Raw genomic sequence first — 19,629 nt, forward strand, 5'->3', positions numbered from 1 at the left:
GCTGGAGGTGGTGGGGTGACCGTTTGGGCTGCTTTTCATGCAGGGGGCAAAACTGACCTGGTTGTTCTGAATGGAAACCTGAACCAGTTCAAGTACAGGGTCATTCTGGAAGAAACATTGCTTCCATTTGCTGGTGCAGCCTTTCGAGGAAACTTTGTCTTCCAAGATGACAATGCACGGCCTCATCGTGCTCGCATGATCAAACACTTTCTTGCTGACCGTGGTGTAGAGCATATGGAGTGGCCTGCCATGTCCCCGGATATGAATCCGATAAAGAACTTGTGGGCAGAATTAACGCGTCAAATCGACAACTTGGACCAGCAGCCTACCTCTGTGCGTGAATTGCAGCAGACTATTGTCACTGCATGGCAAGCGATTCCTGTCCAAACCTTGGCAAATCTTGTGAACAGCATGCCTCGACGTGTACGTGCTCTCCTGAATGCTCGTGGGGGTTACACGAAGTACTGAACTGTAATTTTACTGTCCGTAATCCCAATCATAATTTAGCATTTGTTTTTGTTGAAAATGTTTTTGGCTAATGTGCAAAATAAAGAGATACTTCTGGAAAACGTACAGAAGTTTAACACAGTACTGTCCGTAAATTGAGTTCGATATCAGTTTACATCACTTTCAAGGATCAATTTATTTGCTTCGAAATTCCTCTCTAGTCGGCTGGCGGACTGGCGGACTTCCTCTCTAGTCGTAGTCAACGTGTGGCCCTGAATGGGTTTCTCTCATCTCCTCTTCCTGTTCAGGCTGGAGTTCCCCAAGGCAGTGTTCTGGGCCCTGTGCTTTTTCTGGTCTTCATCAATGATCTCTCTGACTCTCTTGAAAATCCTCTCTATCTCTTTGCTGATGACTCTACTCTCTGTCGCTCCATTCTTCATCCCTCAGATCGGCAGTCTGCAGCCTCCTGACTCTCTGCAGACCTGGACAAAATCACAGACTGGGCAAACAAGTGGAACATGTCTTTCAATCCTGACAAATCTCACACTCTTACGATGTCTCTCCGAAAAGACCGACTGGACAACCCTCCCATCCACTTTCTGAATAACCCTCTCCAAGAAGTTCTGTCACTCAAGCTTTTGGGTCTCACTATCTGCCATGATCTTTCCTGGGAAAACCACATTTCAAATCTGGCCTCCAAAGCCAGTCGCCGACTGGGCATCCTCCGTCGTGCGAAGTCCTTCCTTGGCACACCTGAGCTCCTCACCACATACAAGGCTTTCATCCGCAGCTCAATGGAATACTGCTCTCCCCTCTGGGCTGGTGCTCCTGCCTCACACCTACCTCGTCTTCACGCTGTTGAAACCAAAGCATTCAGAATCATTGGAATCTCCCGCGATGAAGCTAACTCAAAGGGCCTCTCACTCACTCACCGCAGGCAGGTTGGTGGTCTTTCCGTCTTCTACCGACTCCTCTCTGGCCTTGCCCCCCCCCCCGCCAGCTCTCTCTGGGCTCTGCCCGCAAATATTCCTTCAGGTCGCACAAGATCTGCCTGCAACCCTCTTATGGTTAAACTGCCAAAATCAAGACTCTCTGCTCACCTTCACTCCTTCATTCCTCTTTTCTCCCGCCTCTGGAACAAACTTCCTCACTCTCTTCAATCCCACTCCACCCTCCAGGTCTTTAAAACAGCTGTTCACCACCATCTCTTATCTTCCCCCATCCAAAACCTTGATCTTTTCTACCCCCGCTAATTTCACCCCAATTCCACTTTTTTGAAATACCAACTTCTGTCCTGGAAGTCCTTGGTGTCCTTGTGTTTTATACTTCAACCCCCCCCCTTCCCACGCCTCCTCCCCCCAAGCCCTCTCCCTCCCACACATCTCCCTGCCCTCAAATGTTGTGTGCTCTCAAGTGTTTGTGTGCTTCCCCTTTTCTCCCCATCTTGTCTTCCGCTCCCTCTTTTTATATATTTTGTTTGTCTGGTTTATTTGTTTGTGAAGTAAAAGTCAGCTCTTTCACGAGCCTCGATTCAGTATACCAAAAAAAAAAAAAAAGTCAAATGTGGTTTTTGTTTCTTTTAAAGGTCACATTAACAAAATCTAGAATAATTTCAGCATAATTCCAATGAACTTTTGGTTCGAAGTCATCTTGAAAAGTAAGTTCACCCCCACAAAAAAACATTCCATATTAAATGCCAGGTCTGTATATAAAGTTCTAAAGCAAATAAACCTCTTAAAATGAGCTATTTATTTTAGAAACATCTGTAGCTTCAACCACAACTGAGGAAGGTTGTACAATTGGCGACTCACAGAACTAGCCTTCTCTCAATTGTTTCTGTCAAAGTATTTTAGCTTTTTCTATAGTCAGTTAAGCGCCTCCTTTTATTGTCCCCCGTCGCACCGCGAAGCGAAAGGGGGACTATGGTTTTCCCCTCCGCCCGTGTGTGCGTCCGTGCGTGCGGAAGCGCAGTACAAACTTCTAATCTGGTGCGTGGGTGTATCTTGGCAAAAGGAAGAATGCTATTGAAAATTGGGTCGCCACGTCAAAATCCAAGATGGCCGCCGCCATGTATGTCTGAAACTTGAGCGGAATATCTTGAAAAAGAAGCGAAGTACCAACTTCTAATTGGGTGTGTGGGTGTATCTCGGCATAAGGAAGAGAGCTATTGAAAATTGGGTCGCCACGTCAAAATCCAAGATGGCCGCCTTGCGTCTTCCACTTTGTCAACTCACATCACTTCACCGATCGCGGACCGAGGCGTAACGCTTGTTAAACTTTAAAGGGTACATGTGCTTCGACAAGACGTGACTGAATGTGCACAATGGTAGAACGATAATTTGGGTATGATCAAAATCAATATAAAACCAAGAGCACCACACCAATAATAAATGTTTTATAACAGGAAGCACCTCTATAAGGCCAACGTCGGTGAGCCGGTCCAGGTTTCCAAGGTGAAGCCGGGAGAGCATGAAGCAGCTGTGACCGAGTGCTGCCACCGCACGATCACCCAACTGCTTGCAGCGAGTCGCCACCAGCTCGATGAGACGCGGACAGCACGCGGCCATCTCTGCTATGCCATTATCGGAAACTCCACGGCAGTCCGTCAGTACAACGGCGGCGACGCTACGACTGCGCGAGACCAGCTTGAGGAGTACTTCATCCGTGACCTGCGAGGATTTGGTGAGAATGAGGCAAAAGCTCATGAACAACGGGAATGAAGAGAGTGAAGACAGGGAACAATGAGGGATGCTCATCATTGCATTTACCCCACACATCACAACAAAGGAGAAGTGAAAGAAAATAAGGGTCAAAAAAAGGAAATAAACATGGGTTTCCCTTTTCAGGAATATAAATATGCCAAGACACTTACAGTCACGTGAAAAAGTAAGTACACCCCATGTAAAGTTTTGACTTTTTCAACATATTTCAACATACAGCTATTTGATCTTCATTTCAACAATATTGATAGATAAAGTTGACATAATATAACAAATATCATGAAACATTTACATTTTGTAGTCCATTGTATCATTTAAATAAACATCAATGCAAATTTCGCATGTGGAAAAAGTAAGTACACCCTTGGCTCTAATAGGTGGTATTGCCCCCTTTGGCAGAAACAACCTCAAGTAGGCGTTTCTTATAACTGTCTACCAGTCTCTGACATCGACTGGGAGAAATTTTTGGCCCACTCCTCCATGCAGAATTCTTTCAGCTGTGCGATGTTTGAGGGGTTTCTTGCATGCACAGCTCGTTTCAAATCCCCCCACAACATCTCGATGGGATTTAGATCCGGGCTTTGACTTGGCCATTCCAGAACCCTCCATTTCTTTCTTATCAGCCATTCCTTGGTGGATTTACTGGTATGTTTAGGGTCATTGTCATCTTGCAATGTCCACCTTCGGTTGAGCTTCAACTTTCCGACAGATGGCCTCACATTATCCTCAAGCACCCTCTGGTACAATGAAGAATTCATAGTGGATTCTATGACGGTGAGCCACCCAGGCCCTGATGCAGCAAAGCTGCCCCAAACCATAATATTTCCACCACCATGCTTTACAGTTGGTATCAGGTTCTTGTACTGTGGCCAAATAGCTCTACCTTTGACTCATCTGTGCAGAGCACATTATTCCAGAAGTGCTGGTCTTTGCCTTGGTGTTCATTGGCAAGCTTTAGCCTTGCTCTGATGTTCTTTTTGCACAGCAAAGGTTTCCTCCTGGCACACCTCCCATGTAGATCAAATTTGTGCAACCTCTTTCTAATGGTGGAGTCGTGCACTTTGACATCAACAGTGGCAAGAGCTACCTGTAGGTCCCGTGATGACATTCTGGGGTTCTTAGAGACTTCTTTCAGCATCTTGCGGTCTGCTCTCGGGCTGAACTTGCTGGGGCGGCCTGGCCTGAACAAGTTGGCAGTTGTTTGGAATCTTCTCCACTTGCAGATGATCTTCCGGACAGTCGAATGATTGATTTCAAATTGTTTGGAGATCTTTTTAAATCCCTTCCCAGACTCATAGGTATCTATAACCTTCTTTCTGAAGGCCTCAGAGAGCTCTTTTGATCTAGGCATGGTGACGCTGCACACATCAACAACAAAGAGCAAACCAAACTAAATGTCTGAGGTTTAAATAAGACAGGTCCCTCCAAGATCCTCTCCAACGATGTTCTAATCATTTGCACCTGTGCTGGTGCACCTGATTCTAATTTTAGGTATTTGAAGTAGTGATAAATGTAGGGGTGTACTTACTTTTTCCACATGTGAAATTTGCATTTATGTTTATTTAAATTATACAATGGACTACAAAATGTAAATGTTTCATGATATTTGTTAGATTATATCACCTTTATCCATCAATATTGTTGAAATGAAGATCAAATAGCTGTATGTTGAAATATGTTGAAAAAGTCAAAACTTTACATGGGGTGTACTTACTTTTTCACGTGACTGTAGTTGAACATAAACAAACAAAAAAAAAAACTTAACATCTACTTCACAGAGAAACTTTTCAAAAGTGAAAATTAAGCAAAAAAAACTTTATGAAACGAGTCTTTTCGTGTCTTGCAGGGTAAAATTTAAATAGCATTGACCAACCCGTGTGCGACATGTTAACCCATGTGTGTATGTCAGACACGGATCAAAATAAACTAGAACGGCACTCTTCAACGTCGACAGATATGCCTCCGCCCACATTATTGGCATCCATCATTATACATACTTGTACCAAGTTTGATTTTAATCCCTTCAACTGTTCTCAACTATCACATTTTTACCTGAGATGACCTCTCACCTTTGATGCTCAAATCTAATCATTTCATCTTTTCATACTTATACCAGTTTAGTCAAAATCCCATCACTGGTTCATAAGTTGGTGCAACACATTTTTACCCAACAGGACCTCTGACCTTTGATGTTTTGACCCCTTAATATAATCCGTTTATCTTTACATCATTATAATACTTCAACCAAGTATGACTAAGTTCACCCTTTTTAAATTATTTTGGATACATGGTCGAGGCTCATGTAAGAGCTAACATTAATCACAAAAATCATAAATGGACACATACAACATATAATGAAGGGAGCGGCAGACAAGATTGGGAAAGAGAGGGAAGCACACAAGTACAACATTTGAGAGCAGGGACATCGGGAGATCTGTGGGAGGGAGAGGGCTTGGAGGGAGGAGGCATGGGAAGGGGAGGGGTGGTGGGAGAGGTATAAAACACATAGACACTGCTAGAACTTCCAGGAAAGAAGTTGGTATTTCTAAAAAGTGGATCTGGGTTGTATTAACGGGGTAGAAAAGATCAATGTTTTGGATGGGGGAAGATAAGAGATGGTGGTGAACAGCTGTTTTAAAGACCTTGAGGGAGGAGTGGGATTGAAGAGAGTGAGGGAGTTTGTTCCAGAGGCGGGAGAAAAGAGGAATTAAAGAGTGAAGGTGAGCAGAGAGTCTTGATTTTGGCAGTTTCGCCATAAGAGGGTTGCTGGCAGATCTTGTGTGACCTGAAGGAATATTTCGGGGACAGAACTGGGGGAGCTAGGCCTTAGAGTCGTCGTTAGAAGACAGAAAGACCACAAACCTGCCTGCGGCGAGCAAGTGAGCGGCCCTCAGAATCAGCTTCATCGTGGGAGATGCCAATGATTCTGAAGGCTTTGGTTTCAACAGCGTGAAGCCGAGCTAGGTGTGAGGCAGGAATACCAGCCCAGAGGGGAGAGCAGTATTCCATTGAGCTGCGGATGAAAGGCTTGGATGTGGTGAGGAGCTCAGGTGTGCCAAGGAAGGATTTCGCACGACGGAGGATGCCCAGTCGACGACTGGCTTTGGAGGCCAGCTTGGAAATGTGGTTTTCCCAAGAAAGATCGTGGCAGATAGTGAGACCCAAAAGCTTGAGCGGCAGAACTTCTTGGAGAGGATTGTTGAGAAAGTAGATGGGAGGGTTTTCCAGACGGTCTTTTCGGCGAGACATCGTGAGAGTGTGAGATTTGTCAGGATTGAAAGACATGTTCCACTTGATTGACCAGTTTGTTATTTTGTCCAGGTCTTCAGAGAGTGAGGAGGCTGCAGACTGCCGATCTGAGGGATGAGGTATGGAGCGGCAGAGAGTGGAGTCATCAGCAAAGAGATCGAGAGGATTTTCAAGAGAGTCGGAAAGATCATTGATGAAGACCAGAAAAAGCACAGGGCCCAGAACACTGCCTTGGGGAACTCCAGCCAGAACAGGAAGGGGAGATGAGACGTACTTAAGTTATCGTGTTCTTAAGTTATCAAGCACTTCAGCCGTTCTAAAGTTATCGCGGTAATGAAAGCCTATTACAGATTCTGACCTATGACCCTTGACCCCAAAATCAAATCGGTTCATCTTTACATCATAACAAATACTTGTACCAACCTTGGTCAAAATCTCATAACTGGTTCACAGGTTATTGTGGTAACAGGACTTTTACCTAACATGACCTTTGACCTTGTGACCCCAAAAACGAAGCGATTCATCTTTACATCATTATACAATAGTCGTACGTACGTACGTACGTGTGTGCCGTGTCTGCATTTTAAAAATTCATTTTCTCGGCAACTTGGTCCGATTGACATGAAATTTTCACCATAGGAGAGCCTCGGTGTGTGCGAGTACGGAATGGGGAGCGAGGAGTAATCAGACGACTCAGGCATCGACACCGACCGGGGTAGTGGTCACTGGGATGGGATAGGGGATGTGAGCCCCAAATAAGTGGTGCACCGTGGGGACCTGAAGCGTTCGGCTCTGCGCCGGTCCCAGAAGGACCAGCGTGCCGTATTCGTACCTCTGGCATCCGCACGGTGTCACTAGTGCCGTATGATAGCAAGAGCGATCTGCGGGCGTATTTGGCCCAGTTTGACCATGTGTGTAGAGGTAACGGTTGGGGACCGGACGAAGGTGGGATACACCTTGTGGCAGCACTGTGCAGCGTGGCGGTGGAGGTCTTGACTGCTCTACCACCGGGTGCTATCACCCTGTCAGCTCTCCGTTCGGCCCTAATAAATTGATTTGGTGGAGAACACCAGAGCGAGCTTGTTAAAGCTCAACTCGCGGTTCGAAAACGAAACCCCTTGAGATCTCGCGAGATCTCGGAGACGGTGGGAGGGATTTTCGAAGCTCCACACGGTCTCCACGTTTTTCGAAGTTAAGTCTGTTCACAATTGTATTTTGTCGAAACTGTATTTATCTTTCGGTGTGTGAAGTTATTGTGTGCAACTTTGGTTGTTTCTCGGTGTTTATCTTTCATAAATTGATCGTCTGTTTGCCGTGTCGTGTCTTGAGGCCTTGTACAGTGTGCACTGTACAACCTTGAGGCTTTGTTTTTCTCTCAGCGGTCCGTCTTTTGTGATCCAATAACTTTCGTTCTCTGTATTCCCAGTCTTTTCACCCATAGCCTACTTCCTTGTGTAAATCTCAACTCAAAAAAAAAAAAAAAAAAAAAAAAAAAAAAACATTTCCTTCTCTGTTCTCATTCGTTTATTCATTCTTATTCGTTCGTTCGTTCTTCGACCACGTGTTTCTCCCCCATTTCCCCAGATAGTTTTCACTCATTAACCTTCAATGTTTACACTTTCCCCTCAAGTTATGTATTCCGTCATATTTTATAACACCTTTTTCTTCTTCTTCTTTAAAAGGCTGCTTTCGACTTGCTCACCAAATCAATTCATCCCCAAAAAAATATCCATCTCCTATAGTGCCTTTTTTCTACATTCCCTAAACTCTCCTGCACTCCATCCTCCATCCAGCGTCCTTAAACGTATTTTTAACTCGAAGGTCACAAGAAACTCATTTTGCAATAAATGTTCGTTTCCCATAAATCGTACACTTTCAAAAATCCAATCTCACCCCTCCCCTCCAAATCTTCCCCATAACCCCTCCCCTCCAAATCTTCCCCATCACCCCTCCCCTCCAAATCTTCCCCATCACCCATCCCTTTCAAATCTCCCCCCTTGCCCCCTCCCTCCTAAACTACCCCCTCACCCCTCCCCGCCAAGACGCCCCCTCGCCCCTCCCCTCCTAGACTCCTGCCGCACCCCTCCCCTCCAAATCTCCCCCATATCCCATCCCTTTCAAATCCCTCCCCTTGTCCCTTCCCTCCCAAACTCCCCCCTCACCCCTCCCCTTCAAATCTCCCCACCCTCATTGCTTCTCAATTTCCCCCCTCTCACTCCCCCTCCTCAAAGCGTCCTCCCCGCTTCTTCCCCCTTCAAACTCTCACCTCCATCTCCCCCAACCTTCTGCCTCGCTCTTCCCCCTCCTCAAATAACACCTCATTGTGGCTCACCCAATCACCATCAAACCTTTTGTCCGCCCCATCCTTCCCTTTCTCCGAGCTATTCTGAAATCTCTGACACACCTTCAACAGCTCTCCCTATCTCTTCCACCTCTTCCACATCTTACCCTACCCCTCCTCCCCCCTGTTCTGTATCTGATGCTCCCCCTTCCTCTTCATTAACGGTATGGACCTCAAACATCCGGAGCCTTCGTTCAAACTTAACTGATCTCTCCATACAGGTTGCTTCTGTCAAACCAGACGTGATCTGCTTAACAGAAACTTTCCTCCTTTATGATGTCTCTGATTCCATAGTATCTCTCCCGGGCTACTCCCTCCTCCGGTATGATAGACCTGAGCCTCGTCCTGGAGGCGGGGTTGCTATCTTTATCAAAAACTCTCTTCCTCACTCGCCCTGCACTGCACTCTCTCCACCTCACCCCCAGGAATACCTCTGGCTACGGCTTCCCCTTCGCTCCCACCTCTTGTTCATTCGTGTGTTGTACCGTCCACCAAACAGTGATGACTCCATCTACATCTCGCTGTCTGATGATATGGACCAACTTCTATCTACTCATCCCAACTCTCTCTTCCTCATATGTGGTGATTTCAATTGTCACCATGCCAGTTGGCTGGGTGTGGGTACCTCTCTCACCAGCCATGGCTCTTCAGCAAAGGACTTCTGCGACTCACTGGGACTGACACAATCTGTCAATTTCCCGACCCGGATCTCAGTCAACGGAACATCTTCTCTTCTGGACTTGGTTATGACTAACTTCCCTGAAAATGTCTGCTGCTCTTCTTCTGCTCCGATCGGATCATCTGATCATGTCGTTGTTAAAGTGGACATCTCTCTGACCATCCTCAGGGAGCCTGCTCAGCGTCGACGAGTCTGGCATTTCACTCAGGCCAACTGGCACGGTCTTCAAGCAGCCATCAATCATCTGGACTGGTCTCCCATCTCTACCACCTCTGACATCAACTCATCCTGGGAATTCTTCCAAAGTAAATTGCTCTCTCTCATGCACAGATTTATCCCATCTCGTCTTCAGTTGTCATACCCTTCCTCCCGTCCATGGTACACGGATTCTTGTGGTGAGGCTGTTGCACAGAAACAACTTGCCTTCGTCTCCTGGAAAGCAAATCCAACGGAAGGAAATCTCATTTCCTTTCACAAAGCCCGAAACAAGTGTGTGTCCACCCTCAGGAGAGCCAGGAAACAATATCTCTCCGTTCTCAAGACCGAACTCTCTTATCTGTCTCCCTCTTCCAAATCCTGGTGGCGTCTGGTCAAATCCGTTTCTGGTGTTTGTTCCCCCTCCATCCCCTCCCTTACCTCAAACGGCTACACAGCTGACTCCGCACGTGAAAAAGCTGAATGCCTCAACTCTGTGTTTGCCTCTAAATCTTGTGTCCCAAACCCATCCCTCTCTGTACCCACCATACCCAGTCGTACCCTGCTGCTCCTGGACTCCGTGTCCTTTCCTCCTGACAAGGTGGAAAAGTTTTCTGTCAACCCTCGACTCTGATTCTGCAACTGGACCCGACGGCATCAGCCCACGGGTCCTAAAATCCTGCTCTGCTGCTCTATCTCACCCTCTCTCTGTTCTCTTCACCCTCTCTTTTGCTCAAGGTCAACTGCCATCTGCTTGGAAATCAGCCAACATCACCGCTTTGCACAAAAAAGGTGCAAAAACAGATCCTAGCAACTACAGACCAATCAGCCTTCTCCCAATTATCAGCAAAGTCATGGAATCCATCATTGCTTCGGATATGAAATCTTTCCTCTTCTCCAATGGCTTGATCTCTGATCATCAATTTGGTTTCAGACCAGGTCACTCTACTCTGGACATGCTGCTTCTGCTGTCTCAACAATGGATGGAGGTCCTCAATGCCAAACAGGAAATTAGAGCTGTCTCCCTCGACATATCACGTGCCTTCGACACGGTCTGGCACCCCGCTCTGCTCACCAAACTCTCCTCCTTTGGTATCCATGGAAATCTCCACGCATGGCTGGCGGACTTCCTCTCTAGTCGTCGTCAACGTGTGGCCCTGAATGGGTTTCTCTCATCTCCTCTTCCTGTTCAGGCTGGAGTTCCCCAAGGCAGTGTTCTGGGCCCCGTGCTTTTTCTGGTCTTCATCAATGATCTCTCTGACTCTCTCGAAAATCCTCTCTATCTCTTTGCTGATGACTCCACTCTCTGCCGCTCCATTCCTCTTCCCTCAGATCGGCAGTCTGCTGCCTCCTCACTCTCTGAAGACCTGGACAAAATCACAGACTGGTCAAACAAGTGGAACATGTCTTTCAATCCTGACAAATCTCACACTCTTACTATGTCTCTCCGAAAAGATCGACTGGACAACCCTCCCATCTACTTTCTCAACAATCCTCTCCAAGAAGTTCTGTCGCTCAAGATTTTGGGTCTCACTATCTGCCATGATCTTTCTTGGGAAAACCACATTTCCAAGCTGGCCTCCAAAGCCAGTCGCCGACTGGGCATCCTCCGTCGTGCGAAGTCCTTCCTCGGCACACCTGAGCTCCTCACCACATACAAGGCTTTCATCCGCAGCTCAATGGAATACTGTTCTCCCCTATGGGCCGGTGCTCCTGCCTCACACCTAGCTCGGCTTCACGCTGTTGAAACCAAAGCTTTCAGAATTATTGGAATCTCCCGCGATGAAGCTATCTCTGAGGGCCTTTCACTCACTCACCGCAGGCAGGTAGGTGGTCTTTCTGTCTTCTACCGACTCCTCTCCGGCCTTGCACCCCCAGCTCTCTCTGTGCTCTGTCCCCCAAATATTCCTACAGGTCGCACAAGATCTGCCAGCAACCCCCTGATGGTTAAACTGCCGAAATCTCGGCTCTCTGCTCACCTTCACTCTTTCATTCCTCTTTTCTCCCGCCTCTGGAACAAACTCCCTCACTCCCTTCAATCCCACTCCTCCCTCCAGGTCTTTAAAACAGCTGTTCACCACCATCTCTTATCTTCCCCCATCCAAAACCTTGATCTTTTCTACCCCCGCTAATTCACCCCAGATCCACCTTGTTTGAAATTCCAACTTCTTTCCTGGAAGTCCTGGCAGTGTCCATATGTTCTATACCTCTCCCACCGCCCCCTTCCCATGCCCCCCCCCCCCCCAAAGCCCTCGCCCTCTCTCAGATCTCTCGATGTCTCCATGTCTCTCGGTCCCTGCTCTCAAATGTTGTGTTTGTGTCATTCCCCCTCTCTCCCCATCTTGTCTACCGCTCCCGATGTTATATGTTTTATGTGTCGGTTTGTCTTTCTGTGTGATTAATGTTCGCTCTTTCACGAGCCTCGACCTTGTATACAAAAAAAAAAAAAAATAAAAAAAAAAAAAAAAAAAAAAAACCCCAAGAGACCATAGGGGAGTTGGTTTACGACATTCGCCGTGCAGTGGGGATAGCGCATGCGGACATGGCAGCGGCCTCCCAGGAAAGCTTGGCGCTGGACCACTTTATACAGGCCTTCCTGGACCCTGAGCTTCGGCAACAGCTGGCCATGTGGCGGCCGCAAACCCTCAAAATTCCGGCAATACGCGAACAGTATAAGGTTGTGGGTGTGAAGATATTAGGTAGCTTCTCAACGCATTATGAGGGACATATTTAGTTTAAATTGTCGCACACATTGTGGTTAGAGTTGTCGCACACATTATATAATATATACGTTAGCTCATTCAAAACTTTGGGTCTGTTGAGCTGTCACTTAATTATAATGGATTGACTTGAAATTTTTGCCAGTTGTTTATTACCTGTTTCCTCATGTTTTGAGCACCTATGCCTATCAAATTTCAGAATTTTTTTATTTTCTGAACACCCTACATACATACTCATCATTATACATACTCTGCTCATAAAACTCTCCTCCTTTGGTATCCATGGAAATCTCCACGCATGGCTGGCGGACTTCCTCTCTAGTCGTAGTCAACGTGTGGCCCTCAATGGGTTTCTCTCATCTCCTCTTCCTGTTCAGGCTGGAGTTCCCCAAGGCAGTGTTCTGGGCCTTGTGCTTTTTCTGGTCTTCATCAATGATCTCTCTGACTCTTGAAAATCCTCTCTATCTCTTTGCTGAAGACTCGACTCTCTGTCGCTCCATTCCTCATCCCTCAGATCGGCAGTCTGCAGCCTCCTCACTCTCTGCAGACCTGGACAAAATCACAGACTGGCAAACAAGTGGAACATGTCTTTCAATCCTGACAAATCTCACACTCTTACGATGTCTCTCCGAAAAGACCGACTGGACAACCCTCCCATCCACTTTCTGAATAATCCTCTCCAAGAAATTCTGTCACTCAAGCTTTTGGGTCTCACTATCTGCCATGAACTTTCCTGGGAAAACCACATTTCCAAGCTGGCCTCCAAAGCCAGTCGCCGACTGGGCATCCTCCGTCGTGCGAAGTCCTTCCTTGGCACACCTGAGCTCCTCACCACATACAAGGCTTTCATCCACAGCTCAATGGAATACTGCTCTCCCCTCTGGGCTGGTGCTCCTGCCTCACACCTAGCTCGTCTTCACGCTGTTGAAACCAAAGCGTTCAGAATCATTGGAATCTCACGTGATGAAGCTAAATCCAAGGGCCTTTCACTCACTCACCGCAGGCAGGTGGGTGGTCTTTCCGTCTTCTACCGACTCCTCTCCGGCCTTGCCCCCCCCTCCCCCCCAGCTCTCTCCGGGCTCTGTCCCCCAAATATTCTTACAGGTCGCACAAGATCTGCCTGCAACCCTCTTATGGTGAAATTGCAAAAATCAAGACTCTCTGCTCACCTTCACTCCTTCATTCCTCTTTTCTCCCGCCTCTGGAACAAACTCCCTCACTCTCTTCAATCCCACTCCTCCCTCCAGGTCTTTAAAACAGCTGTTCACCACCATCTCTTATCTTCCCCCATCCAAAACCCTGATCTTTTCTACCCCCGCTAATTTCACCCCAAATCCACTTTTTTGAAATACCAACTTCTGTCCTGGAAGTCCTTGGTGTCCTTGTGTTTTATACTTCTCCCACCCCCACCTCCCCACACCCCCCCTTCCCACGCCTCCTCCCCCCAAGCCCTCTCCCTCCCACACATCTCCCTGCTCTCAAATGTTATGTTTGTGTGCTTCCCCTTCTCTCCCCATCTTGTCTTCCGCTCCGTCTTTTTATATATTTTGTTTGTCTGGTTGATTTGTTTGTGAAATAAATGTTAGCTCTTTCACGAGCCTTGATTCAGTACCGTATACAAAAAAAACAAAAAAAATACATGTACAAAGTGTGACTTGGATCCCTGCAGCTGTTCTCAAGTTATCACAGCAACGAAAACCTATCACGGTTAGACGGATGGATAGCCGTATGGATAACCTGAAAACATAATGCTTCTGGTGACTTCAACAGCATTAAAAAAAAAATTTCATTGACATGTTTGTCTTTGCCTATGGCCAATAAGCAAATTCTGCAATGGTCATTGGCCAATGGATAAAGGTACAGGGACAGAGCTCAGCCATGCGTACTTAAAGGGATGGAGACATCTTTGCACTTTGCAATGTGTCGTGTGTGCAAACTGCGGCGTACATCATAAAAGTTGTACACAACTACAATATTCACTCTGCAGAACGTGTTGGACAGCGCATGATCACCTTTACTTACAATGACAATCATAGTGTGTACAGTATTTACTTTCAGCAAGAAATCTATCCATCAATGGTTACTTCCTTTAAACTTTGACTCATTCTGAGGAAGGACCTTTTCGGACCTTTTTGACAGCTAAGCAAGTCAAGAAAGATTCAAATAACAGCAAATGAGAGACATTTGTATTCGGTGTACCGGAAAGTAATGTCGTTTTTTTAAGCGGTGTATTCCTCTTCGAAAGGTGTTGTTTTCCCTGGTGTTGGGCTAGCGGCTAGGGTGCCGGCGTAGGATCCTAGGATCCTGGGTTTGAATCTCGGTCGATAGCCGAATTAATGCCAGGGGGGTTGACTCAGCCTGTCATCCTTCCGAGGTCGGCTAATTAAGTACCAGTTCACTGGTAATTCCCTGTTTGTCGTTGAAGGCGGTAAAAAGGGTTTGGCGTCAGGAAGGGCATCCGGCCGTAAAACATTGCTTCAAAAAGGGGACCAAAAAACAACAACTACCACGGTCCCCGAAAAGGCCAACCCCCGCTTTGCGGGGAAAAATGGCCTCTAAACGGTGGTTTTATTCCTCTTCGAAAAGCGACATTACTTTCAGGTACACCTAATATTGCAAGACATGAAAACAGTGATGTCAAATACAAGTCTGCAAAGCATCCCACAAGACCTCTGACCTGCTGCTGGGTGGAAAGGTCAATGCGACGCCAAAGCTGTGGGTCAAAGCAAAGGTCGTGCCAAGCGTGGCACACGAGTGCAGCAGAGTGGCAACGATCAGAGAGAGACAGGTATGAAAGGACCTAAAGGAATGTGGAAAAGGTTGAGGGTCAGAAGGAGTTCACAAATAAGAGAAACATTTGGAAAGATAAAATGGACGGTTCAAAAGGAAAAGGAAAAATTCAAAAACGATTCATACAAAATATTGTTGCACGTGCGGGGTTCAGGGTTGTTCTCGAAATGTAAAGCGGCATTGGGGTGTAATGGCTCCGGAGGTCAAGCTAAGTGACGCGGAGCTTAGCTACGGAAAAGTTTATAAAAACAAACAACAAACTAGAACGGCACTCTTCTACGTCACGACGTCGACCGATATGCCTCCACCCACATAATTACATCATTATACATACCTGTACCAAGTTTGATAAAAATCCCTTCAGCTGTTATTAAGTATTACATTTTACCTGGCATGACCTCTGACCTTTGATGCTGAAATCTTATCATTTCGTCTTTGCATCATAATGTGTACTCGTACCAAGTTTGGTCAAAATCCCATCACTGGTTCACAAGTTTTTTGTTTTTTTTTGTATACAAGATCGAGGCTCGTGAAAGAGCTAACATTAATCACACAGAAAGACAAACCGACACATAAAACATATAACATGGGGAGCGGTAGACAAGATGGGGCGAGAGGGGGAAGGACACAAACACAACATCTGAGAGCAGATGTTAGCGCAGAAACAGATTTTTTTTTAACCAAACTGGACCTCCGGCCTTTGACTTCTTGACCCCATAATCGAATGTAGTTCACCTTTTCATCATAGTACATACTTGATCTAAGTTTGATTTAAATCCCTTCAGCCGTTTGAGTTGTCGCGGTAAGGAAAACCTATTACGGACGCACGGACGGACAAATCGACTTCATCGGCGGAGTGTAAAACACAGCCATGTTCACCATCGGTTGAGATAGCTTTGTGTGCTTTCATGGCGAAATATAATGAGGTCAAAGTTTGTCGCGAAACTGCAGGGGTTCTTTGGGGGGGAATAACTAACCCGTTGGACACTGTCTGCGGAGCGATAGTATAACAATACAGGTTAAGGGCAACACAAACCCGGATGAATTACCGAATAAAGCAAGGTCCAGAAACTAGACAAACCTTCCAACCATTTTATATCCAGATTTCGTGAATTATCCGAAGTTTTCAAAAAGTATTTACACCCTGGAAGACGTGAAGGCATGGAAAACAAGTTCGGGTCTGCGTGGATCCGTGATGTGGATGTTTTTGTGACCAATGGCTATCACTTTGTATAAGCAAAGGTACGCCTATAATACATCAATGTCAGAGACTCATGTTGGCAGAGCAGATAAGCATGATGCTATACATGTTAACATCATGCCTATCTACTCTGCCATCTCCTTCAATACTCTCGCATGTTTATCAAGCCCCAAAACAAGGCTCAGCATTAATGGTTGGGGCAACCAAAAGTAATGACTTGGTTGCCAGGTTGGACAACCTCATTTAATATTATGCCTTGAACATTTATATTGACGATATTGAATATGTATGTACAAAACCATTTTTGGAAGTAGAAAACGACCTCCCAGATCGATAACAAAAGTTATAGCCCAATCTATTCCGAGTGAGTTTTACATTTCTAAGGTGAAGTTGCATTGGTGGGTTGACTGATTGCCTGGATGCAACTGAGGTTGTGGATCTACTGATGTAGGTAATCTACCGATGTGGATCCATGACCGAGGTTGTGGATCTACTGATGTAGGTAATCTACCGATGTGGATCCATGACCGAGGTTGTGGATCTACTGATGTAGGTAATCTACCGATGTGGATCCATGACTGAGGTTGTGGATCTACTGATGTAGGTAATCTACCGATGTGGATCCATGACTGAGGTTGTGGATCTACTGATGTAGGTAATCTACCGATGTGGATTCATGACCAAGATTGTGGATCTACTGATGTCGGTAATCAACCGATGTGGATCCATGACTGAGGTTGTGGATCTACTGATGTAGGTAATCTACCGATGTGGATCCATGACCGAGGTTGTGGATCTACTGATGTAGGTAATCTACCGATGTGGATCCATGACTGAGGTTGTGGATCTACTGATGTAGGTAATCTACCGATGTGGATACATGACCGAGGTTGTGGATCTCCTGATGTAGGTAATCTACCGATGTGGATCCATGACCGAGGTTGTGGATCTACTGATGTAGGTAATCTACCGATGTGGATCCATGACTGAGGTTGTGGATCTACTGATGTAGGTAATCTACCGATGTGGATTCATGACCGAGATTGTGGATCTACTGATGTAGGTAATCTACTGATAAGGCTCCATGACTGAGGTTGTGGATCGACTGATGTGCCATCTACCGATGTGGATCCATGACTGAGGTTGTCGATCTACTGATGCACCATCTCCCGATGTGGTTCCATGACTAAGGTTGTGGATCTACTGATGTGCCATCTACCAATGAGGATCCATGACTGAGGTTGTGGATCTACTGATGCACCTTCTTCCGATGTGGATCCATGACTGAGGTTGTGGATCTACTGATTTACCATCTACCGATGAGGATCCATGACTGAGGTTGTGGATCTACTGATGCACCATCTACTGATGCGGATTCGTGATCGAGGTTTTTGATCTTCTGATATACCATCTACTAATATGGATCCATGACTGAGGTTGTGGATCTACTGATGTACCATCTACATCTAATGATGTGGATTTGTGGCCGAGGTTGTGGATGTACTGATATACCATCTACTAATATGGATCCATGACTGAGGTTGTGGATCTACTGATGTCGGTAATCTACCGATGTGGATTCATGACCAAGATTGTGGATCTACTGATGTAGGTAATCTACCGATGTAGATCCATGACTGAGGTTGTGGATCTACTGATGTAGGTAATCTACCGATGAGGATCCATGACTGAGGTTGTGGATCTACTGATGTCGGTAATCTACCGATGTGGATGCATGACCGAGATTGTGGATCTACTGATGTAGGTAATCTACCGATAAGGATCCATGACTGAGGTTGTGGATCGACTGATGTGCCATCTACCGATGTGGATCCATGACTGAGGTTGTCGATCTACTGATGCACCATCTCCCGATGTGGTTCCATGACTAAGGTTGTGGATCTACTGATGTGCCATCTACCAATGAGGATCCATGACTGAGGTTGTGGATCTACTGATGCACCTTCTTCCGATGTGGATCCATGACTGAGGTTGTGGATCTACTGATTTACCATCTACCGATGAGGATCCATGACTGAGGTTGTGGATCTACTGATGCACCATCAACTGATGCGGATTCGTGATCGAGGTTTTTGATCTTCTGATGTACCATCGACTAATGTGGATTCGTGACCGAGGTTGTGGATAAACTGATGTACCATCTAATGATGTGGATTTGTGGCCGAGGTTGTGGATCTACTGATATACCATCTACTAATATGGATCCATGACTGAGGTTGTGGATCTACTGATGTACCATCTACTGATGTGGATTTGTGGCCGAGGTTATGGATCTACTGATGTACCATCTATTGATGTGGATTTGTTGCTGAGGTTGTGGATCTACTGATGTGGATTTGTGGCCAAGGTTGTGGATCGACTGATATACCATCTATTGATGTGGATTTGTTGCCGAGGTTGTGGATCTACTGATGTACCATCTAATGATGTGGATTTGTGGCCGAGGTTGTGGATCTACTGATGTACCATCTACTGATGTGGATTTGTGGCCGAGGTTATGGATCTACTGATGTACCATCTATTGATGTGGATTTGTTGCCGAGGTTGTGGATCTACTGATGTACCATCTAATGATGTGGATTTGTGGCCGAGGTTGTGGATGTACTGATATACCATCTACTAATATGGATCCATGACTGAGGTTGTGGATCTACTGATGTACCATCTACTGATGTGGATTTGTGGCCGAGGTTGTGGATCTACTGATATACCATCTACTAATATGGATCCATGACTGAGGTTGTGGATCTACTGATGTACCATCTACTGATGTGGATTTGTGGCCGAGGTTATGGATCTACTGATGTACCATCTATTGATGTGGATTTGTTGCTGAGGTTGTGGATCTACTGATGTGGATTTGTGGCCAAGGTTGTGGATCGACTGATATACCATCTATTGATGTGGATTTGTTGCCGAGGTTGTGGATCTACTGATGTACCATCTAATGATGTGGATTTGTGGCCGAGGTTGTGGATCTACTGATGTACCATCTACTGATGTGGATTTGTGGCCGAGGTTATGGATCTACTGATGTACCATCTATTGATGTGGATTTGTTGCCGAGGTTGTGGATCTACTGATGTACCATCTAATGATGTGGATTTGTGGCCGAGGTTGTGGATGTACTGATATACCATCTACTAATATGGATCCATGACTGAGGTTGTGGATCTACTGATGTACCATCTACTGATGTGGATTTGTGGCCGAGGTTATGGATCTACTGATGTACCATCTATTGATGTGGATTTGTTGCCGAGGTT

At 46.1% G+C, this 19,629-nt stretch overlaps 1 protein-coding gene across 6 annotated transcripts in view; it reads right to left on the minus strand.

The window, feature by feature from the left end:
* LOC137422105 (F-box/LRR-repeat protein 17) overlaps window positions 1-19,629 on the minus strand; it is a 124,634-nt gene that overhangs the window by 80,516 nt on the left and 24,489 nt on the right. For 5 of the 6 annotated variants that reach the window (XM_068108858.2, XM_078772901.1, XM_068108859.2 and 2 more), the window contains exons 4-5: window positions 15,029-15,151; window positions 2,859-3,116 (exon numbers count right to left, since the gene is read on the minus strand). In XM_068108858.2, coding sequence (XP_067964959.2) covers window positions 2,859-3,116; window positions 15,029-15,151 — 381 coding nt within the window. The remainder of the gene's footprint in view (window positions 1-2,858; window positions 3,117-15,028; window positions 15,152-19,629) is intronic. The other variant, XM_078772900.1, reaches the window with a different exon arrangement.

This window comes from Myxine glutinosa, chromosome 2, assembly GCF_964187855.1.
Source record: "Myxine glutinosa chromosome 2, kmMyxGlut1.1, whole genome shotgun sequence".
In the NCBI taxonomy this organism is placed as follows: domain Eukaryota; kingdom Metazoa; phylum Chordata; class Myxini; order Myxiniformes; family Myxinidae; genus Myxine; species Myxine glutinosa.